Source organism: Podarcis tiliguerta, assembly GCF_965153285.1.
Source record: "Podarcis tiliguerta genome assembly, chromosome: 1".
Lineage (NCBI taxonomy): Eukaryota > Metazoa > Chordata > Lepidosauria > Squamata > Lacertidae > Podarcis > Podarcis tiliguerta.
This window is the reverse complement of record NC_139534.1, coordinates 60,237,336-60,262,266: the sequence shown is the minus strand read 5'-3', so window position 1 is coordinate 60,262,266 and position 24,931 is coordinate 60,237,336. Positions and strand designations below refer to the sequence as shown.

Here is a 24,931-nt window from a genome sequence, read left to right as displayed (position 1 = left end):
CACACACAAACATAAAAGCAAAGTTTGCAGGGCTTATTGACAAAAGATGTTGCAACACTCAAGTTGTCTGTACCTCTGGCCTGCACAACTGCAGGAGCATACAGCCCACCAGTCATACAACAGAAGAGCTATTGAGCTTTTGCAGTGCTAGAGGGCTGTGCACATTTCTTCCCAAGAGCAACACCAAGCTGGGTTTAACTGGCATTTCTGTAAGAGAGTATAACTATGACTGCTGACTGGTTTCTTTTAAAGAAAACGTTCCTTAAATATAAAGCCATCCTTGAATAAAGATATACATGGTGATGTCACTGCTACTTACTATACATATATGGGATGTGTGTAAGCTGGCCTATAAACATCCTGCTGCTCCTTTGACAGTCAATGAAGAGGCTACTCTGGTTGTTCTCGCTGTATCAAGCTACATTCTCTGTAAGCAGGTCAAATATTCGGCATGGTGTAGAAGAGACATAGCTAGAGTGAACTCATTCCTGGCAGGCATGCTGTACGCTCACATGCTTCCTATCCATTACAGTCCAAGCCAGTCTCCTCCCTTCCTTGCATTTTCCCGTCTTATGTCATGTCTGCAGAGAAACACCCTAGGCATGCAGCCAGAAGCTCTGCATGTGTAGGCCTGCCATACGCCCAGATTTCCCTGGACATTACTGGGATATCAAAGGGGGAAATTTCCAAAAGAAGGTGCTTTGTCTTGGATCTTAGGCAAGTAAAAAAAAACCAACCCAACAATTTTGGTGGTGTCCTGGTTTTTACTTTTTGAAATATGGCTAACAGATTGAGGATGAATCCTGACAAGACAGAAATACTGTTCTTGAGGCAGGTGTGGAGGACTCCCTGGTCCTGGATGGGGCAACTGTGCCCCTGAAGGAGCAGGTGCGCAGACTGGGAGTCATTTTGGACTCACAGCTGTCCAGGGAGGCACAGGTCAATTCTGTATCCAAGTTAGCTGTTTACCAGCTCCATCTGGTATGCAGGCTGAGACCCTACCTGCCTGTGGACTGTCTCACCAGAGCAGTGCATGCTCTGGTTATCTCCCGCTTGGACTACTGTCTAGAATATCAACATTTTAAAAAGCCACATAAGTATAAAAAAATTGCTGTGGTAAAGTGGTTTTACTAACTAAAAAGTAGGAATAGTAGGAACCAATCATTCCCCTGTCACTAGCCAAGGTTTCACCTTCTTTCTGAACTGCGGCAAGTCTCAAATAACTTTCTGTAACCTTGGAGCTACGCAGCTGAGTTCACTTCCTCTCCTGTATGAATTACAGCCTAAAACAATGAGATGCCTGTCCAAGTTTTCCAAACTAGGTGTGTCAGACAACACAAGTGCTCCCTGATGGAATGACCTAAAATAGGGCTTCTCTGCTTGATGGAAGATAAAATCTCTGCCTTTTCTCTGTGCTCTGTTGTAAACTGGATTCCCCATCATACACTTCCATCACTAGAAATTACTGGCTCCGAGAAAAAGATGTGACAAAGAAGTAGCGGGGGCTTCATCACCTTCCACATTTGGAAAGGCTGCCACATTTGCTCCAAATGAAGATGTGTCTGCGCTCTCACTTTTCTCTTCAAATGACATGTGAAGGTATAGTGGATTGGTGCTTCGGAGACGCAACCACTAAATATGGCCCCCTGTTTATTTTAACCAGCTGCACTTGTGCTTCTCTTTTGGGACTTCTTGTGCCAGGAATGAAGCCAAGAGGCAGCAATGTGCTAATAATACATGTGCCCTGTGCAGCACCTCTTGACCAAGGAGGTTAACCAAAGTAGAAGGCATGGGAAAGTGATCTGTACAAAGTAGGAGGCATGGGGGAAATTATCTATATTTGGAAAGCCCAGTCAGGGTATCCAAGGGACTGCTCTGTGTGGTCAAGTACTCTGCAAATATTCTGACAAGCTGTATCTCACAAACTCTAGATCTCTTAAGGCTGGTTCATAGTTATTTATTCATGGCATAAAATTTATATACCACTTGACTGTAAAAAGCAAACAAACCTCAGAGCCGTTTACAAAGAGAGAGAGAGAGAGAGATAAAACAGTAATTTGATAATTTCATGTGCTACTCAAGAAAATGGAAGTCTGGAGCTCCCCCTCTCCAGTTGTGAATCAAACAATCCAGATGAGCAGAGGCCTATATGTATATTTTTCTATGCAATTAGACTCTCATTTTGCAACGCAGATAGCATTTGCCACAAAAAAGGGAGGTGGAAAGAAGGCCTGTTGTGCATCAATGTGTGTGCAAGACCTCAATTCGTATAATAAAATCGTCCATGTGCACAGGAGGTGTGCATGAGAATGAAGCTCATTCCCACCATGTTTATAGAATCTACAGGCCATAGCACAGCACGGCTGGATTCTTGCAACCCCCATTCCACAGCACATAGGATCTTCTTGCAAGAGCAGCATGCAGGTCCAAATTGCAACTGTGTATACCAGCTTCTGCCCAGCTGTTGCTCTCCAGATATTTTGGACTACAACTCCCATCAGCCTCAGCCAGCAGGGCAAGCTGAGGCTGATGGGCATTGCAGGCCAAAATACAGTATCTGGATGGCACCAGCTGGGCAGAGGCTAGTTCACAGAGATGAGACCAGAAGATGCACGTCATAGATGCCCTTGTGTATTTTAACAATAAAACAATGAACAGACTACTGCAATCGACACAAGATAATATCACCAAGGCAACTATATGTAAACAAACAAGAAATGTCCATAAAAATGGCAAAAGTAGTTTCCTTCCCAAATAGGTTTTATCTTAAACAACTGCAAATGCAGTAAATAAAGAGTTCACTTGTGATATATCAAGGGCTTGGATATCAATCAGACGTTTCATCGCTAAAGAGCTTAGTCATCGAGTTTTGTAGTAAATAATATACAAGAGAAGACAGTATGTAAACAACTTGAAGGAGGGGTATATCTGTCCCCATCTGCATGTTTCCATTGGGAGGAACATAGAAAGAGAACGATGTCCTTCAGTTTGTCAAACCTCCTACAGTTTAGTGACGAAACGTCTGATTACCAGAACGATGTCCAAGCACTGAACCACTGGAATATCACAAGTGGACTCTTTATTACTGAGTTTGCAGTTGTTCAACATAAAATCTATTTGGGAAAGAGAAGAAATGAGCACTGAACCTCTAATATATTTCAAATGAACTCTTTATTTACTCTGTTTGCAATTGTTAAAGATAAAACCTATTTGGGAAAGAAACTACTTTTGGCATTTTTATGGATGTTTAGATGCCTTGATGTTTAATATCTTGTTATCAATTGTTGTGCATTTTAGGCAAGTGGAGAAACCATTCCACATATTTGGTGGAATACTTCCTTCCATAGTTGAAAGATATAGAATCTTATCACCCTATTTAAATCCATTTCCTAAGCCTACCTCCTGCTGCAGTTTGTCCACTGCACTAGTCACAGACACTTCGTCCGGCTTCATGTACTTCTGAGTCATTGTCTCCTTCAGATTTTGCTTCAGCTCCGTATTCAGCTGCATAGGGTGGGGCAAAGGTAACGGGGATGGAAACAAAATATGAGTAACATCCTTCTTCAACATAGCTCCCTGTATGATAACCAACACAAAACTGCACCCAGAATGACTCAATAGATCCCTGGTCCAATTTTACAAGATGAATAAATTTGGGAAACAAAGGTGAGATGGAGAGTTGCAGAGTGTTAGGCAAGTGGGTTGCTCGAGAGCAGGGATAGGAAGCCTGTGGCTCATCAGATGTAGCAGGACTAGAACTCACAACTTCCTGGCCAGTGGCCATGTAGGCCAGGACTAATGGAAGGTCAAATCCCTGCTCTAGAGAATCCCCAAGCTCTAAATAAACACAGGCAGATGCAACAAGCCTTTCTTCCCTTTTGCCTAGGTAGATCAGAATCTGCTGGTAAGATCTGAGTGATCTGCAACAGATCAGGAAGAATTCTGACTCCCAATCCTTTAACAATAGGAATGGCATACTCCCCTCCTCCCCTCTAAATTAGGCTGCTGAGATGAAGAAAGCTGCAGGAGGGGAACCAGCAGTTGATTTGTGTCCAACACGACTGTGAGCTTAGTTCTGCTACTGAAAAAATTCCCAAGTTGAAAGTGTTCCAACAACGTTCTACCAGAATTGCACTGCCACTATTTTGCTCCAGCTGGTGGACCTTGGGTGTCTTCTAAAAAGCCAACTACACATCCCACAATCCTGAAGTCTGGCCGCTTCTAGCCTAAGCTTATTTTCTAATATTTTCTGTAAAATAAACAGGCATCCCACTTCACTTGAATTCTAGCTTGTTTTATGGCCCTGGGGCTCCACTGGCTTGGGCCCAAGCACCTGGGCTTGACTGGATTCATGGGACAGGCTATCAGCAATCCCAGTACTTTTGAAAGTAGAGCTCTGCAGTTGTCACCATGAACTACATTTTCTCTCATGCATGCACTTCACCACTGGTGAATGACATGGAAAGTTCCATCAAATTCTTACTACAATGTACATAGAAACAACAAAGCTGCCTTATACTATGGACTCGTCTAGCTAACTACCTGTCAACCCTGATTGGCTACATATCTGTAGGATCTTGAACAGAGATCTCTCTCAGCCCAACCCATGGAGATCTTTTAACTGCAAATGTCAGTAACTCAGCCCAGAGACCTTTCAGCATCTAAAGAAAATGCTCTACCACAGAAGCACTTGGGGGGGAGCAGATGCCCCAGGAAACAAAGCAAGGGTTTTTGCATCAAAATACAGCAGTGATACATCCTTAAATTCCACTTGTACAAGGTAAACATATCAAAGGAGTGACTAGAGCATCATTTGCTTGCCAGACTAGTGCTTTGATTTGAACCCAAATGATATGAGGCTTTAGAGATGAATAATTCACACAAATACAAGGGGGAAAGGTTTGCTGGCACCAAAAGCAAAATTAGAGAGAGAGACTCAATTAGCAGATGCCTTCCAGGAAAAACAAAATAAATTACCTGTGGGCTCATAGGAAAGAACTGCAGCGTGGAACAAAGGCAGCAAAAGCAAATACACAGAGTTTTATAAGCATATTGGGGGAAAGGGAAGCAAGGAGGGGAAAACAAGAGGAAGAATCACAAAAGACAAAGTGCATTCAACCCTAGATATAAGGGAAAAGGAGGCTTGCAAGGAGGGCACGGCAGACAGAAGAAACAGAGGCTTGCAAAACAAGTAGGATCCACACAAACACTGGTGTCCCTCCCAAAACTACAAATCCCAGCATGCCATGCTCACTTGCTTGCATTATCAAAGCCAATCCCATGCATTCCTGAAATAGCATTTTAAATTAGCTCATCCTTCCTGGGAAGCTGATTGGATAACCATCCTAAGAGCTAATGATTCCTCAGACAGCTTTTGAAAAAGAAAGCTTCCTCTCTTTGAAAAAATGTTTGGCCTGTTTTCTATGCTGGATGATTTCTGTCCATGTGAAGTTGTGATTAGGAATTGTTCAAGGCAGTCTATTAAACAATTTCCATGCAGACCTGGATATAGGAGTTAGCTTCATTTTCCCTTACCCATTGAATAAATAAGATGCAACAAAATCCCTGCAAAGGTCTCTTCTCAGAGGCTATGGGGTGGGGGGAACAGACTATAAAAACCCCATCTAGAACAGCCACCCCACCCCACCTGGTGCCCTCCAGATGTTTTGGACTACAACTCCCATCCTTGATAACCTCTGGCCACGCTGGCTGGGGATGACTGGAGCTGTAGTTCAGCAAGATCTGGAGAGCACCAGGTTGGGAACAGCTGATCTATGCAAAGCTGGTGGCAGCTTATGAAAGCATGTGGCCCAGGAGATCAAGCTTTGTTGAAATGCACACATCCGTTTTACAAAAGGATATGTGTGAAGACCTGAGTTACGGTGTTCTGTCACACACCTATCTTCCCATTGCCTTTGGGCCACCAGATCTGTATACTTGTAGCTGAATGCTGACATCAGAATCGTTTAAACAAAATATGGACGATCCTGAGGAAGTTGGTGCATGTAGACCTCTTATTTTCCCCATTGAGCTTTTCTGGGTTTAGGCACACTTATTTATGCAATAGGAAGGTTCTACAGTAACAACAGCTTTTTGCTAGTAAGGGGGGAATCTTCAGCACAAGCAACCAGACTGTTAGTCCATTTCATACTAATGTGACAACGGAAAAGAGAGAAAGAGGCAATGCAAAGGGAAATTTGTATTCCAAGCACAGGTGCAGCAGCTCGCCAGATGCTTTGTTAGAGGGTATTTTCACACATCAAGACACTTTTCCTGGATCAACTCAATGCTGATCTATTTCATGCAGTATTAAATTGGCAAACTCATACACAATTCATAGGCAAATACCATTTCGGGTGGCAGTGGTAGTTTTTTTAAATAAAAAAAAAATCAAACTGATATAAATCACTGGGTGATATCGTACAGAGACATACTCAAAGTAGACCCACGAAATGGTTTTTTTTTGGGGGGGGGGTTTACACATAGAATTATTTTTGTTGACGTTTCTCACCGTGAATTGGCTTCAACATATTTTATGGGAAGCGATTCATAAATGGAATCAAATAAATAAATACATTGCTGCACCACAAAACAGGCTCTGCTTGGGTCAATGTTGTATACGAATGCATGCAAATAATATTTGAAATGAAAGTAAGTTTTTTTTATATACCAGAGGAAGGTACCGGGAGAGAAAAAAGGTAGGATGAGATGGGCTCATAACACACCTTTAAATTGAACTCTCAGCAGTCACACAATACGGGCCTGCTATTCTAGGACACTTAGATATCTCTTGTAGACCCACCCTCACCCCATCACTTCAGGGTATCGGTTTATTGGCCACAGTGGCCTTGGTCTGGGGCATCACTCATCTCTGCAACAGACATGTTCATAGGGATTTGAAGAGCCTCTTCCCGCAGCAGGCTTCTTTCACCTGTGATGTTGCCACCGCTGTCACTATAGGGCTGGCTGGGATTGGGCATGGGAGTATGAAGGGAAACCACAGCAGAATGACAGGTGGGGCTGTGCAGAGCAAAAGGAGAACCAGTGTGACATAGCGATGAGGAGTTCAAATCCCCGCTCAGCCATGAAGCTCACTGGGTTGTTGTGAGGATAAAATGGGGAGAACCTTGTACACCCCCTTGAAGGAGAAGGTAGTATATAAGTGTAAAAAACAAACAAACAAACAAACATGTGCATGCTTTTTTATGGCAAACACCAGGACACTTGTGAGAAGTGAAAGGCAATGGTGTGAGAACCCTGGAAAATGTAGTCTGTCAAACTGAGGGGCTCTTTGCTAGTTATTAGTGGCTGCTTACCTGCTGGTAGTAGATATAGGCCAGGATTCCAGCAATTACCTCAAGCAGGAAGATGCACAGCAGCAATATAAAATACTGCAAAAAAAAGCAACATGACATGTGTTAGAATAGACCAGAGCATAATGTCACCACTGGTGAAAGGCAGCCCTATGAAAATCTTTGAGGAAATGCTCAAAGCTAACAAATCGATTCCACTCCCCCCGTAAGAAACATAGACTGGCAAAACAAGCAGAGGTGGGTGCCAACGCTTGAAAGCCCAGAGAATGGGCAGCACGGAATGGGGAAAGTAACTTGCTGGGATCCAGTGGCACAGCTAGAGATGAAATGTTGGGTTCAGTAGATTCAGCAACAAAAACCAGTGTAGTTAACAGATGAAGCTGCCTTACGCTGACTCAAGTCCACCCAGCCTAGCATGGTCTACTCAGATATGCAACGGATCTCCACAGGCGCCTTTCGTACTCCTGCTACCTGCAACGCTTTTAACTGGAAATACCAGGGATTGAGCCTCGAATATTCCTGCATGCAAAGCACGAGTGACTGATCCTCGGTTCATCCCTGGATGGTTCCTACTTCTCTCCTGCCAACGCCACTTGTCTTGAAATGCAAGCCCTCCAAAGCGACATCATTAGGAGCTCATCACAAGCTTGTTAGGGGGCAGTGGAATGCTTCCTTGGTGAGGGCAGGGAGGGTTTCAGAATAGCTGGGCTTCTTGCAGGGAGGGCTCTCCCAAGTGGGCAAGAGTCAGGAACATGCCTGCAGCAGCAGCACAGGGGCAGCTTCCAGAACTTTGGACTGAACCGTCAAAGAATAAAACCAGGCACAGGGTGCAACACAGAAGAGTTTCCCTGCCCAAATTGCTCAGAGACCCCTAAAGCGGACCATTTCCCTGACAACCAACCCAGAACTTGAGCAAGGCTTGGATCGTTCAGAACTCATGACACATTACATCACTAAGCTTATGACAGTCTGAGCTGTACATGTACCGTCAGCAACAGAATTAGAATGAATACAATGGGAGAAATCTGAAATGTATTTGCTTGGAAACTCCTTGTATACAAGTATCAGCCCCGCCATTATGGTACTTAGCCACACACAATTACTGACAATGTGGTTTTTGGTATTGCAGTTTTAGTGACACGGGTGCTACATACACCACAACCTCTTCTATTGGCTGTAATAGACTACTTTTTACAAGCCCATTTCAGCAGCCAGCAGGATCCCTGCAAGTCCCAAGGGAGACTTCTGCAGCACCATGCAGGCAAACCCTGACTTAGGACACCCAAAGACCATCTTGCAAATCCCCTGCCATTGGAGTTAAGGCGGGTAGTGGCTAGGCAAGGATCTTCTCAGTTGTGGTGCCCTATCTCACAGAGTGTTTCCAACCGTTGGAAAACCTATGAAGTTCTATGCTGCTCTTGAAAAGTTTATTTAAAGACCAGCGTGTGTTTTTTATGCTCCTTAATAACTGCCTTTCAATCTTTCATCTGAGGGATTTAATTTTCTTATTTACTTCCTTTGCTAGCTGCCCTGGAAATACACACTAGTGAAGGTCATAGCATAAATGTTATTTAACTGAACAGTAAAAGTTAGAAGGGTTTCTCTGCCAGGCAGTCTTCAGTCTGAGAGCACACCGCATCAGCCATTCACTCACCCCACCAAGTGTTGCTGAAGCCTCAGACCAACTGCATGCTTGGACAAGGTATCCCTTTCATACCATGAGAATGAATAACCTAGAAGCGCTCTGGCTAACCAAAATGGGAGACTGAAATTGAACAGAAACACACCTTAACCCAAGAGACTGCTTTCTTTCTTTCTTTTTGGAGACAAGTCAGGTAGAGCTACTGACATCATCCCTTTGTCCAGCTTGTACATTAAGGAAAGAGGAAACAATCAACTAAGGAGCTGGAAAATTGTAATTTCCAGTGCTTGTGTTCTCACATTGTCCCCTTTGAAAGTACACTCCTCCTCCCACAGCCAGACCACTGAGGAGATATATCTATATCTATACTTCTCCAATGGCAGAATGATCAGGGCTGATAGAAAAGTCCAGATTTAAAACAGCACAGCTGTAAGACCTCTAATATACGGTATATAGAAGCACATTTCTTCTTTAAGAGGCGAGGTTGGAGCAGGAGGACAGAATCCATCAGAGTTCCTCTTAGTCAGAGAGCTGCCTTTGGGGCAGGGAGGGGATGATACTCCACAACTGGGGAGGAAGATCAGTTAACTATCCTATGTGAATCATCTACTGGAGTACCTACAAAATAAAGTTTTATGGAAGTCATATGATCTGAGCTGGAGGGGTGGGGGAGGAGAGAGAGAGAGACCCCACACTTTCTAATTCAGTGGGCCATCTACATACAATCATCATTATAAAGGAATATCTTCTAGCTTTCAATCATTATGGCTATAAAATAACACAACCAACACATCACTTCTCAAACTTTCATTCATCATGATGATCCACGAAGACTATCCTTACATATGACGTTCTGTACTGAGCATCAAGATTACGACATTGAAAGAAACTGGGGTTACCTGGTGCAAAGTGGCCCTCTAGACTTGTGAAAATATGCTTGGGGTATGGCAGCCCTTGCCAATCTGGTGCCTTCCCTCCAGCTGCGTTGGACTACAATTCCCATGGTGGTGGCTGGGGCTGATGGGAGTTGTAGTCCAACGCAGCTGGAGGGAAGGCGCCAAGCTGACGAAGGCTGGGATATGGGCTTAAGCTCAGGATTGGCAGAAGCCTTTGAGCCAACTCTGCCTGGCTGGCCACAAAGTGTTTGTTGTGCATGCTGCTTAACTAAACCGGAGGCCAAGAGACAGGCGACAATAGATCTGTCACAACCAGCCACTCAGGGGAGGGGAGAATGGCAACAAAAGGCTCTTTTGTTCCCAAGAGACAATCATTAGTTTTCTGTGGCAAAACAACAAAAAAGGACTGTACCAAATTTTTCATCTGTAATTGCTGGCTTGGAAAGACAGAAACAAAAAGGGAGAAGTCTTCCGCACACTGGGCCATTGTGTGCCTGCCAAGAGGGATTGGTATGGTCTACAGGCCATGTCAGCTCCAGTATCATCACAAGCCATGAGAAATACCACTTCAAAAATATCATAGCACTTTCTTTGTCCTTACTGTACAGTGTCCCTGCGAAAGAGGCCTCCGCCTCACACCTTCCTTTTTCATGGCTGCACTGGCAGAGAACGCGTCCATTTCCCAGCCCCACCAACACATTTAGTTGGAGCAAGCCTACTTTTCACATTATACTCTAACACACTTTCTGCAACACAGGTATTCCTATTGATGTCAGAAAGAGGAGCATATGAAGGATCTCATAGGAACACAGGAAGATGCCTTACACAAGTCTAGCCATGCCTCTGAACACTAGTTGCTGGAAACTGCAGGTGGGCAGAATGCTTAGATCCCGCTTGTGGGCTTCCCAGAAGCATCTGGCTGGGATGCTGGGCTCGATGGACCACTGGCCTGATCCAACAGGGGTTATGTTCACTGGTCCATCTAGTTCAGTATTGCAGACCCTGATTGGCAGTAGCTTCCCAAGGACTGAATTAGTGGTGGGTCTCCCCACCCAAACATTTCTCTCTTTCTGTCTTAACCCCTATTTCCCTGCTACAATTTACCATGGCTCTCCGTGTCGATCCCTGCCTACACTGAGTTCTTCCCACTTGCTCAAAGAACACTCACCACTCTCAGGAGGCTCCGCTGCTCCCTGAATGTAGCACAGCAGCCCAAGATGCCAGTGATCATGACCACAACGCCTGCCACCACCAGGATGTAGGCTGTTGCCATGTATGTATTGGACTGCAGGAGGCTTATGTAATCGCTCTTTTCAGCCAGGGTCCAGATGCCCACTGCCATCACGGCTCCACCTGCCAGCTTAAGAGAGAAAGGAAGATAATGAGTTAAATGCAGCTGGGGTAGAAAAAACATGAGGCACCATTATCTAGCAGGACTACCTATTGCTTCATCAGTGGTGGTTCACCCAAGGCCTGATTCAGGGTCCCTTGGCAGAGGGGCTTCTGCTGATCTCAATGAGGATGTAAGTTCAAGTGAAGCACCTTTTCACTCTTATCCTTGCCTATCACACTGCTTCGAAGATTTCTAATGGTCACTTTTGACGGAAGCTATGGGAAGAGTAGAATAAAGAAAGGCCTATCTATGTGTGGAGGGCCTCCAGCCCTCCTGGAACTTACCACTTCAGAAGGCAATCTGGGGATAACCCAGTGGAATGCTCCCCTATGGCTATGCCATCAACACCCCATCTTCAGAAAGCTATCAGGGAGAAGTTCTAACCTTGCACTCACCTCAATGTGGCTGTGCTTTTTGTGAAATAAAGGAGCAGCTAGAAGCTAAGCTCCAACTATCTGCTAATTTTGGAGCAGACTAGCTGTTCTCTTTAAATCATGCAGAAGAGCATTAAAAGTCTATCCTAATCGCCCCATTGCTCCAGGATACTCCCAAATTCACAGCACAAATCAGCAAAATTGCTAAAGCTGGCTCCTTACCCAGAAAAAGAAGTTGAAGATGAAGAGGAGATATTTGAGACAGATGGTCCCACATGTTTCCTTGTTTTCAGAGTAGTCACGCATTGTCGCAATTTAGCAGGGCTGTGGAAAAGATTCAAGAAAAGGGAAGACTTCCGTTAGAAAACCCTTTCCCCCTTTGACACTCAATGTGCAACTGTCAACTGGCTTTCTTCTGTATTCAGCCGCCACTCTTAACAGGCATTGCCAAGATGTAACTTAAGAAACACTTAAGGGGAAAAACATGGCTGGTAATACTGCAAGCCCACCCTGTCAGTTCCAGGACAGGTCAATGGAAGCTGCTTTGTACCCAGTCAGACCACTGGTCCATCTGTTGTCTACACTGACCAGAAGTGGGTCTCCAGGGACTGACCCTGGAGGAACCTTCTGCATGCAAAACAGATGCTTTACCACTCAGCTACAGCCCTTTCCCTACTATTACCGCTGGTGTTAAGATCACTATGTGGCAGGGCACATCTCTACCAATCTATTGCTCCCTGCTGATACTAGCAGGTATGTGGTCATATGGCCAAGTCTTCTTCAAGGAAGACTGGGTTCAGGCTATCCAAGATTTCATAAGCCAGAAATGGGGAAACCTGTTGTCTTCCTGATGTTGTTGGACTACAACTCCCCTCAACCCTGACAACTGGCCAAGCTGGCCGGGGTTGATGGGAGTCCAGGGACATCCAGAGAGCCACAGGCCCCCCATCCCTGTTATAAGTTTTCACTAGCACCTTGGATTGTGCTGGAAAACCACAAAAACCCAGAGCACAGCCATATGAGAAAGCATCTTGCTCAGGTTCCCCTAATGACGCAGAGCTAGAAACAGCAGCCCACTCCTGGATTTCATGTGCAGTTAAGTGTTTGGTGCAGAGAAGTTTTCCCTTTTTTCCTCCCTCACATGATTCGGAAGCTATGTGACCTCCTCAGGAATTGGTACATGACACTGGGGGCAGGAGGAGATTCCCAGAATGGGAATATTTCCATGTCTGAGCCATCTCAGTCTGTCCCTTTTACCCAATTATGCAAGGAAAGTTTTATTCTTTTTCTCTTAGGATATGTGACAGCATAGCTGGCAGCAAGCAGGGTTCACAAGCTGAGAGATGACAGCATACATCCAAGATAGTAAAAGGGAGAGAACAACAAGGCTCCTTCCTTGGCTTCCTGACAGCCCAGTCTTCATGAGAAATTACCGCACAGCTCTGCCAAAACATAAAAAGGAGCTTCAGAGGCATCCATTTGTCCTCAAAGATCCCACTCTCATCCACTGCTCCCCCCCCCCCACCACTCGGGATATACTGCTTGTATAAGATGAGAGATTTACTGTCCCCAGGACAAAAAACAAAATCCTTTTGTTTATCTATAGATAGAACAGATTATATCAACAATTGAAACAGACATACCTGCTACAAAAATAAACTGGCTTTGCTGTCATGATTCCCTCCCCCCCCCCCCAAAAAAAACAGGATCCTAGCAACTACAGTTTTCCCTCTCTGGCACTTTGACTGGCTTTCATGTTCTGCTGCTTGCTCATGGTCCAGCTCTACCCCACCTCTGTTTGGATGATCAGAAACCTGTTCATCCTCACCCTGTAGGGATGATTCATCCTGAAATGAACACCCTCCCATTTCCGTGGGCTTTCCCCCCAAGGGTCTGTTTAAGAGATGCTCTGCAACCTTTTTGATGTTAAGCACCAGGCATCTGGTTCCATTCTGGTTCAAGCAGAGGATCCCCTCTCAGTGGTACAGGCCCAGCTTATCCCAAAACATTCCCCAATGCCCCAAACACCTTAATCTTTCTCCCTGTGTAACCATCTCATCTAAACCATCTCATCTACACATAGAGACAGCTCAGTTTCACTTAACTAACTCACCCTGCACATGGAACAGGGTGGCATTTCAGAGAAAGCTACCACCTTAGAAGTTGCAGTCTTCAATGTTACCTTCCAGTTCTGCACAACTACAGTTCTCCTTCTCATTGGTGCAGACCTGCTCACACAAACACTGATTTCCTCCTCTGCACAATCTAACAGGCTATCTAAACTATGGGTGGCGCCTATAACCTTCATCTCAGAAGGCAAGTTGCCATCCGGTCTACAAACCTCTCACAAACCCAGCTCTTCGTGGATACAATTATGATTGAATTGCCCTCTACTCCCTGGAGGTACATACGCAGTGCAAGGATGACTTCCATTACCTTCATACAGGATGGATAAATGCACGTCCCAGTCCCAGAAGGATGCAAAATTTCCGCTCATAATCTTAGAAACCCAGGGTCATTCAGTGAAGCTGAATGGTGATGGATTTAGGACAGATCAACGCACATTGAGGGTCACCGACTTGGATGGCCTTCGAAGGAGATTAGATAAATTCACTGAGGATAAGACTATCAATGGCTGCAAGTAGCGATGCCTGTATATTACATCCAGTACCAGAGGCAGTAAATCTCTGAAAACCAGCTTCTGGGAACACAAGAGGGAGATTGCTATGGTGGTGAGTGTCCTGTTTCTACGCTTCCAATTGGCATCTAGTTGGCTACTGTTGAGAAACAGAATGTTAAGCTAGATAGGCCTGTGGCTCTTCTTGTGGTTAGCAGGAGAAATGGCTGCGAGTTCAGCCCTGACAGAAGTTTTCTATTAAGCAAAAAGTTCCAAGCACTGCAACCTTTCTGCACAGGGCAATTGTTTCATCTCCTTGGATCATTTTGGTTGGTTGACCTTTTTCTGAACAAGAGTCTGTACCTCTCCTCGCCCCTGCAGAATGCTGAGAAGGATTGCAGTTTGCTGGGCTGATTCCAGATCAGTGCAGCAGAGGCCACATCTATGATGAGATGTACCATCATAGTGCATGAATCAGTTCTTTCAACCCTTGTATGGACATGTCACAGCTGGAAGAAGCTGGAAGCATCATGTTAACTATGGAACAAGACACCCAAAAGTAAATGCCTACCAGCTGCTTCAAAGTATTATATTTCCATTTTAAAGCTGCACTCAACTGCACATTAACCATGTTCTCATATTTTCTCTCCCAGTGAGGGACAGCATTTAGCTATGCATGACTCTGATCCAACATGCTTAAAATATATGGGCAGCTTGACTAGACTTCTGTGTGTACATAATAACCAGAATTTGAAGTTTTTGGGTTCTGATTAATGCTCATTGAACTGGTCTATTGGCCAATGTGCATTATCACATGTTCTTCCATGAAGCTCTTAAAGCTACATGGGATATTGTTAGTCCCATCCCCATCTTGCATAGCACTGCTAGTAAAGCAAACAAGATTGTGAAGAGGTGCTAAAAGAGGGCTCTCCCATCGATTTTAGTGCTGTAGTCGGAGAACAGCAGGAGGTTTATGAAGCATGCTGATTTATGGAGGACGGATGGCCAGTGAGTCATAGAACAATCATTGCTGTCTCCACTGGCCCTGGCCAGGAATAGCATCCCATTGAACAACGAGACTGTTCTTGCATTTAAATCAGCAACCCAAGGAAAGTACTACTGGAAATTAAACAAGCTATACAGACCATCCCACTTCACTGCTAGCATATTCTTTTCATTTCCATCAAGAAGAACGAATCAGTCTTTTCTACAGTGCTCTGGAAATGCAAAGTCAACACAACTCGCAGGAACAGACTATTTAGCTCCAGAGCTGCATATATGCTGCACTAAAATTCCCACCCCAGAATTTTGTGTTCCAGTATGCTGCATTCCATTCCAAGGAAATCTGGGTTCTGCAACCTATGTGAATTAGGCAGATCCAGCAAATGATCATATTGCTTATTCTGCTTTTGCAAAACAAACAAACAAACAAACACCTCACCCCACTAATTGAAAAGCTTGCTTAGTCCCACCCCTCAAACTTCTTAGATTCAACATGACTGCCTATACATTTTCACAACAGTGGGGGCTAGAAATTTATCTTTAAAACAAGGGGAGTTGGAAAGGTGGGGTTTTGAGGGTGTGCTCTTATTTGCACTCAATAGAAATGTACTAGCCTACATTTGCAGAGCACATAAAATCCTTCACTGCACTCATGGTGTTGATCCAATCAAGGGCAAAGTTCAGGAAACCACTGCAAGTCACCGCTTATCAGAAGAAAGGAGGCAAAGATCCCTTTAGCTTTAGGCACATTGCCTCAGTCCGAACACAGGAGATTGCAAGTTTAAAACCACCCAAGGCATTATTTCCCCTTTCCATCAAGCCTAGCCCCGCCCCATCCCTGCCACGCCTTAATTCACATAGCATTGCATCACTGTGCACACAAATCTGACTTCAAACACGAAGTGTAAAGCTGAAGAAAAAAATGGGATGAGCACTGGCACACTGGTTATGTGACAAGTCACCAGCTAGGCATAAAGGGGTGCTACCACAAAGTCAACTTTGCAACAAGACTGTCTTGGCACAACAGCTTGGTTACATCAACTGAAACACGGCAATGAACCTATTAACTAAAAACTCAATTTGCACTTCACTTGTAGTTATACGAAATGGATGCCTAATATAATAATATTCTCCTCCAGCAGCCATAGGAAAGGAATGCCGCTATATCTTAAGGAGGGCTGTAAAAAAGAGGGACGTGGTTGCAACTGGCAACTTTCAAATCTAGGCCTAGTGAGCTGTTTTACTTACAGAGAAAGGAAATTAGACTTGAACTACTATTAGGAGAAACTGCACCTCTCCCTCTTCAAAGGGTAAGGTGGTTCATCCTCAAATCAAACTTATGCTCAGTCTGAAAAACAGAAGTGCTCACACTTAAGATAGTGGTTGACCCATGAGTCGAAAGCAGAATTTTCTGTGCCTCAGCACAGCATTTCAATCCATTTTTCATTTCTTTTTGCTTTTAACTTGTTATTAACTTGATATGATTTTATTGTTTGGTTTTATGTTTTTATATTGTTGCAAACATTTTTCTGATACAGCAGTATATAAATATTTTAATAAATCATTCTCTGCCTGCAACTTCAGGCTTGCAGAAAAAAGGAATCACAGAGTTGAAAGAGATCACAAAGGCCCGCAAACCCAACCGCATGCCAAGACATAGATGCCCACACATCAACCTACTGCTACGAAACCTCACTAGTGTGCCCAGACAAGCAGAGGCCAATGAAACTCCACAAAACTTAGGCAGTGTTTAGATTTGGGGTACTCTTTGGGTTCCACCCCTCTTTCTACACAGCCTGTGTTTCATTCTAAGACATTCTGTTCTCATTCACCATAATGAGTTATTAGCTGCACAAGACCATGCAAAGCGTAACATGCAGAATTCTCTGGAGCTGTTTATACACATCTCAAGATGTTCTTTATTAGCAAGACTACAAAGATCCTGCAGGCAATGTCATCTTGTTACTTGCAAATGCATACACAGAGAAGGAAATTATCGCAGTTCCTCATGCTCACCGTCAGCTTTCCTGCTAATGAAAGCAGGCATGTAAGTCTTTTGGGGTCCTCATTCATCAGCTAAGCAAGGAAAAGGAATCAGAAAGGGAGTGAGATGCCCTTCTAAGTTCCTCCCAAAGCTCCCCTCTTCCCCTAGCATAGAAAAAGATCGCGTTTGGTAAGTTAAAGTAGGATTTACAAACTCTTCAAAGGTCAGGTTCATGTGCTTTTCCATATATCAGCCAGAAAACACAGGCAGTAAAACTTAGCTTGGTTATAGTGGTGAAAGTATAAATTATTAGGATAGGAATAGAAGAATGGCTTGGAGCAAACAGCTCATATCACCTTCCATGCTGAGCTTCTCAGGTAGACTGAAGGGGAACAACAGGTTTGATTACCTTCCACTCAAGGTGAGGGGGTTAGAGAATTGACCTAGCTAAGCCTGGCAGGACAGCTCACTCTATGGTATTAACCCCTTCATGTGCTAATTAGACTGGAGCATGTTGGTTCTAAGAGGCTGGTTATCCCACAAGATTTACCACTGGATTCCAATCTACCTTTTGTCCACCCATTTATACAGCAAATATGCATACACATATATTTTTAAGCATCTTTGTAACTCACAATGAACATTAGGCAGTGAGATAAAGTGATTCTTCCAAGCCACATACACAAAGCCTGTTACAAGGGTAGGGCCCAGCCCTCTCTCAACTGCTCTAACTCTCCAGTCACATACATTACACCCACTTTGGGGGCTCCTCCCCAAGTAATGTCAAGCATGCATATGCTCTGCAAAGCCATTTGCTCACACAATCATATAATTACAGACTATATACATCTATTGAGTCACACACTTGTTGCCAGATACACTTGTCTCAACCTGTACAGGAACAAAGAAAGTAGGTCCTGAAGCTATTTCTGCTTTAACCTATCCTGAGTTTAGATCTAAACACTAAACAGGACCTTAGGAAACAAAGGCCAAGCAATCCTTACATTTCAACGGAAACGTAAGTCAACAAAAATTGCACAAACCAAGCATTACCAACCCCAAAAGTGAAAGCTCTTTTTCGGGGGGGGGGGGGAGAGGCTGCCTGCACATTCAGCCTGTGTTATATTTGTTTTTGGCAAGGGTGTCAATGTTTTGTCTGGTTTTCTTTTTGAGGGAAAGCATCACAATTTTTTCCTTTGTGAAATGGGTATTTTGTGATGCCAACAGCAATTTCTTCAATTTCAAATGTGTTTCTGTGCCCAAAAAGGTTTCACGTTGTGTGTGAACCTGACCAAAGGCTTAAAACTGTGGTTGAAGGAGAAATAAGGTTGCCATATTTCAAAAAAATTAGAGACAAAAGTTGTTGAGCTATTTTGGAATGCATTAGGCATATCTTGCAATAAATATTTCTACTTAGGGTTGCCATACATCCAGATTTTCCAGGACATTTTGCCAATTTCCACCCGGACACTGCTTCCAACTGCAGTATTCCAGGTATGTCCAGGAAATTCCAGACATATGGCAACCCTAAGTAGAAATATTTATTGCAAGATATGCCTAATGCATTCCAGTATATAGTTTTATTGGAGGGTGTTTTTAAAAAGGATAGCAGGACAAGTAAGTCAACAGAATGTTAAAGAAAATATTTCTTCATCTATTCATCATATTCTTAACTTACCTTACCTTATAGGCAGCTCAAGCATAATTTAAACCTTTAAAACAACAATTTCAAAACATCAAACCCCAACAAAAATGGTTAAAACAACAACAAACTAACCAATTTAATCATTCTCTGTACAGCACCCATGATCTCAAAAAAACATAGTAACAAGCCACAATAATAAATAACAATTCTAAAAAATGTGTTTACCCCTGGTCTCTGGGCTTCTTTCGAATAGTAACATTTAAAAATCCTTAATAAAAATGTTAGGTAACTGTTAGTCAAGTCTTGAAACATGCCTAAGGTCATATATTTATGATGAGCACTCTGCAAATTCAGTATGACTAAGAAAGTGTCTACATCAGATAACAACAGACAAAAATAACTGTTTGCAAAGACAATAGACATGTGGTTCTAAAACCCTTAAGTATCTCCACAGAGTTAAAAACAAAGCTGATAGCAGCTCTACTCATGGACTAATATGCAGGGATGTTTAAAAATAAGCCTGCACACTTACCAACAAACAAAAGCCACAAACCACACTTCCTTGCTCTCAAATACAAGACTAACTCATGCAAACATTATTAGGGCTTGCCTTTTAACCCATGACGGCTTTGTAAACTATTTGAATGAGCCAACAGGGAGGTGGAGGAAAAGGTCATGGAAATCTGCCCTCAATCAGAAGACCATGATTTCCCTCCCACCCAAAAAAAAAGTAAGATTTGCCCACATTTCTCCCTCACTTAGACTTTACTGTCCCTGTTCTACAGAGATTTATTGAGAGATCCACAGAAAGCAAACAGTTGCCAAAGACTCCTGGTTATTATAATCTTTATCCCACAATTAATCTGTTCATCTTTAAGATGCCGTTGGACTTTTTGGTTGGTTTTTTAAAACTCTGCCAAACTGCATCTGATGACATTAGGAAGTTTGCCTGAACAAGGTCTGCATGACTTGTTCTATGAAGAGCAAACATGTTCTCTGCAGGTTTAAGACCAAATATTTGAGGAAAGACTTCTGCCATTGACAGGCACAAACCTGAAGTCTAAATAAATTCCTCTATTATCAAGACACTTGTGGGAAAGAAAGGAACCTCAGACTCAAGCCACCTGATTTTTATATGGCTTCCAATGCCTAAAATGCATGGTTCCTAGACAGCTTAACTGAATATTAAACAGTTTGGAAAGCAAACACACACACAAGCCTGACCAATCTTATAGCAGCTTGGGAGAAATACACACTGAGCGAGGAGGACCTTTTCACATTTGTTATCCCTATGTTTTAATAGGAGGCATTCATGTGTACACACTATACCTTTAAAATGCATTTCCCCCCTCAAAGAATTCTGGGCTGTAAAGTTTACACCTCATGGAGTTACAAGTCCCAGCAACCCATTAACAAACTACAGTGCCCAGAATTCTTTGAGGCAGAAAATGTGCTTCAAATGTGCTTTAAACGTATAGTTTGTCTGTAGTTGGAGTAAAATTACAGGGCTTTGGTTGAAAGAAATTGCCAGGGAATCATCCTGTTCCTTGGGAGTGTGTGGTTGCCTCCAATTGTCTTCTAGAAATACAGGAAGTGACCTTATACCAAGACAGGCCATTGGCTCATTTGGCTCAGCACTGGCAACTGGCATCAGCTCTCCAGGATTTAATGGCGGGCTCCTTCTGTATGCTCTACCACCGAGCTATGGCTCTGGTCTCTGTGTTATCTCTGGAGGCCTCAGATGTGGCCCTGGGTTCTTCTAGTTGCTGATCTCTATTTTAAACCCACAGCTAAGGAAAAATGCATTTGGTCAGTAAAAAGGATTTTATTTCACAATCTGCAGAGTTTAAGGAGAATTATCTCTGGCCTCAACCAAGCATATTTTAGGGAACTGTTTAGCTAATGACAAAGCCTGTGTGTGTGTGTGTAGAGAGAGGGAGAGAGAGAGAAGATCCTCTGTGTATTCAATAATATCATCTTACAGAGAGTGCTATAGAATCCTCAAGAGAGACAGTTGGCTCCGTTGTGTTTATATTGGGAAGTCAGCCTCCAAGACAGCTCTCTGAGGGGGTGATTGATGGAAACACCACTGCATAGAACATCATCAACTTAAATAAAGCTCCTTTCATTCTAAAAGTACTTTGCACCATTGATTTACAGAAGCCACTTCAACAGTTATTGAGATGAGAAGAACAATAAAAAAGGACTAGCGTCTTTCAGTGAAGTGTCAAGAGTGAGGCTCAGGAACACAACCCTTTTCGATCTGGACTAACTTTGCTAAACCCAGCCTCACTCCAGTCACTTTCACAAGGAAAGCTAATTTCTTGCACCTGAAGCCCTAATGCAGGACTACTGTGTGCTGCTGCTGGGTAGGGAGGAAAGACAATATCAAAAAACAAGCTGAAATAACCTGCTGTGCATTCTGATGCAAAATGACTGTGAAAGTCAGGATATAAATTTGCATGAATTGGTAATTTCTCCCCTTCCCTCAAGCCTAATTGCTTTTGGATGGAGTGGGGAGATTTTCTGTAGTGAGGGAAAGAGAAGTGAGAGGAAGAGGAGGAGGGGGGAGAAAGAAGAGGGGGGCCTCTTGCTCTGGCCCTGCCCACTTTGAGCTTCAGTCCCGCCCACCCTGACTCCAGCCCCGCCCCCTTGCTCCCAGGGAATGAAGGCTTCAACATTTCCCTAGAAGCAAAGTAAATTATGTGACAAAATAAAGGGCACTAATGATTATGCACTTAAACAGACAGGAGGGACTTGTGAACAACTTCTGCTCTCCTTGTGTGATGCCTCTTCTTAAATAGCTTGAGAGCAGAAGTTGTCCACAAATCCCTCCTGTCTGTTTTAAGTGCATAATCATTAGTGCCCTTTATTTTGTCACAGAATTGGCTGCTTAAGAGGAAAACCGAGGAAGTGAGTCACACAACTTAGGCCTGAGCAAAAGATTAGTCTTTAAATACTTCTTGAAGATACTGACAAATGGAAGGAAACAGATGATAAAGGGAGAAGATTCACTGATAAACGGACACCTCAGAAAAATGCACACTGATGAAGAGAAATCTTGGGCATAAGAAAACTGATGGTGGAAGAGTAAAGAGGCAAGAGTTCTAGAAATAAGATAGTGACTCATAACCAAAACAGGGAGACATGTAATTGTTGCTTAATACACAGGATTCTGATTATGTGATTAGGAATGTATTGACAGGGATGGAGATTTCCTTGCTAGAGTTTATGAGGACATAGCTTTCATATTCCCACCTCTTTAGAGTTGAGGTGGCTGGTGACCATGAACAGGGCCTTTTTACTTTTCACATCCCACCTTTGGAATTCACTTCCCAAAGAAACAGAGTTAGCACGTCTCCACTCTCATTTATATGGCAAGCACATTAAAAACATTTCTCTTGGGCATTTTCCTAAAGATTGCTGCCTCTAAATTGCTCCCTTTCTCTGATGTAGTCTTGGTGTGTTTGGCTCTATTGGCTTTTTTAAATGCATTTTTTAAAAAATAACTTTTAAACATGATTTGATAGTTTTACATGAGCCACCTTAATAATTTAATAATAATAATAATAAATTATTTATACCCCACCCATCTGGCTTTGTTTCCCAAACCACTCTGGGCGGCTTCCAACAGAAGATTAAAAATACATTACAACAAACGTCAGGTAGTTGTTTATTTCCTTGACATCTGATGGGAGGGTGTTCCACAGGGTGGGCGCCACTACCGAGAAGGGCCTCTGCCTGTTACCCTGTAACTTCGCTTCTCGCAGTGAGGGAACCGCCAGAAGGCCCTCGGCGCTGGACCTCAGCATCTGGGTTGAACAATGGGGGTGGAGACACTCCTTGACATCAAATGATGTCAAGGCAGCATAGGTGCCAACTATAGGAGGCCCAGGAGGCCTGGGGGCTCTGATGCAACTTCCGGTACAAACCGGAAGTCACGTTGGGAGGTCTCGCGAGGACTCGGGCATGATCTCCGAGGCCCCACAAGGCCTGGGCCCCAAGTTGGCGCCCATGAAAGTCAAGATATAAATATATTAAATAAATGTAGCAGAACCTGCTGGAAATGAGCTGCCTGGGTCCACCAATCCACGCTGGCAGAGATGGGAGCCCTTGCTTTTTAACAAGAGGAACATTTAGCACACACCAAGAGCAGGAATACACATTATGAACAGCCGTGAAACCAATGATTTACCATAATCTGAATGGACCAGAAATGGATGCAAATGTAATTCCAGGATGTGCCACTAACTTGCAGCAGAGCCAGGGACCAGTTTTTCAGCCACATTTCTGTTCCTTCCTTACAGCAAGCCGTGGACAGATTTACACAAGTCTCCCTGCCTTCCATTTTGAAATCCAAGCACATTTGTCACTATTAATAAATAGGAAGCCTCATTCCTATCCTTTCCAGAGGAAGGGAAGGGGACTGCTCAGAGACAGAGTGGGGGGTGCAGTATATTGCATTGTCCAACACCAGGGCTGTGATTCCATGCACACTTACTTTGGAGTAAACACTACTAAAATGAGTGGGACTTACTTCTGAATAAAGATGCAGCAGTGCCAGTGAGAGGATGGTTCTCAGTCAAGCTCCCCTCCCCGCTCTGTTGCTACAACAGCCCCAACCACCAACTAAACCAGATCCTGAAATTAATCCTCCAGGGAACCAAAATTAACAGTGCTTGTTGCTAAAAACAAAAGTGCTTCCCTCTCCCTATACTCTCCACCTTCCTAGCGCCACATAGTTTTGAGAGGACCCAGCAAAATTGTTGCTCAGCTGCTTTGAAGAGCCCTCTGTATACATCAGAGGGAAATCAATGGGCAGCCCATCAACGAAAAGACAAGGGCGGTTTAAAAAGGCAGTTGATTGGCAAGCCAGACGCCAATGCTGGAGGGAAGGCACAGCAGCACCTGAACTCTGCAACAAAACTGTGGAAAGCACATATCTCTGAACGTGGAAATGTCAGCCCAGTTCCAGTTCCCATGGCAAATCCTCTACACACCAGAGGTTTTCAAACTTTTTGAGTCCACGGCTCCCTTGACCAACTACTTTCTTTCTGCGACACCCCTGTGAGGCTCAGGAGCCCAGTTATGTCACCCCTTGCCTGCAGAGCTGGCAGCATTTCACCCTTTTTTGAACATCCTCCCTCATGGAATAGTCTCTCAGCCTCCTCCCCTGTCTCCTTGGGTGTCCTTGGGCAGCCACTGCTCCCCCGTGCTCCAAAGAGATGTGCCTCCTCATGCTGCCCCACAGGGACCTGGGCAGAGGATGCCCCCAGCCTCAGTGGCCCAACAGAGACTGGCCAAAGGTGAACATGAGGCAGCAGTGGGACTGCCACAACGAACAGCTGTGCAAGCCTTTAGAAGGCAGAAACTCAAGAGGGCATCAGAAGAGGGAGGGAAAGAAAGAAGGATAGAGGCCACTGTTGACTGTGGCACCCCTAACCATCATTCAAGGCACCCCAGGGTGCCACGGCACACTGGTTGAAAAACACTGCTCTACACTACAGCATGGCTGGCTTACCCGTCGCCCTCAGGATGTTGCTGAACTATAAAGCCCATCACCTCTGACCACTGGGCCATGCTGGTCAGGTTTGATAGGAATGTCAGTCCAGCAATATCTGGAGGACGACTGATTAGCCACCTACCACCACAAAGGTAGAGGAAGCACTCCCATAAAGGGATCAGTACACAGTTTACCGCACTGTTAAAATGCTTATACACAGTGCCTATCAAAGTGAATGTAGCTAAATGGCTCTTTTCTTTTCTTTCTTGTTTTAAGCAGCAGGATTCTATATAATTTCACATAAAAGAAGCACTTGCGTTGCTCCCTTTGTTTTCAGCTGACATCTATCTATTGAACACAAAAGCAGTGCAGTGACTGAACAGACACTATACATTGGATGCACAGAGGTTTCATAGCAGGAACTACTGCAGGCAGCTAGAGCTTGTCCATATCATCACTTTTTGTCCACAAAAGAAGCATACAGCTGTTTCTTTTTTACTTGTGCAGGATCCTGCCCTCATTTTCCCAGTAATCTGAAGCAAAATACCTTATATGTTTAAAA

The 24,931-nt window shown here is 43.9% G+C and overlaps 1 protein-coding gene across 2 annotated transcripts in view; it reads right to left on the bottom strand.

The window, feature by feature from the left end:
- CD151 (CD151 molecule (Raph blood group)) overlaps positions 1-24,931 on the bottom strand; it is a 39,766-nt gene that overhangs the window by 7,793 nt on the left and 7,042 nt on the right. For both annotated transcript variants that reach the window (XM_083428401.1, XM_083428402.1), the window contains exons 2-5: positions 11,841-11,942; positions 11,020-11,211; positions 7,317-7,391; positions 3,400-3,504 (exon numbers count right to left, since the gene is read on the bottom strand). In XM_083428401.1, coding sequence (XP_083284527.1) covers positions 3,400-3,504; positions 7,317-7,391; positions 11,020-11,211; positions 11,841-11,924 — 456 coding nt within the window. In that variant the 5' untranslated portion in view covers positions 11,925-11,942. The remainder of the gene's footprint in view (positions 1-3,399; positions 3,505-7,316; positions 7,392-11,019; positions 11,212-11,840; positions 11,943-24,931) is intronic.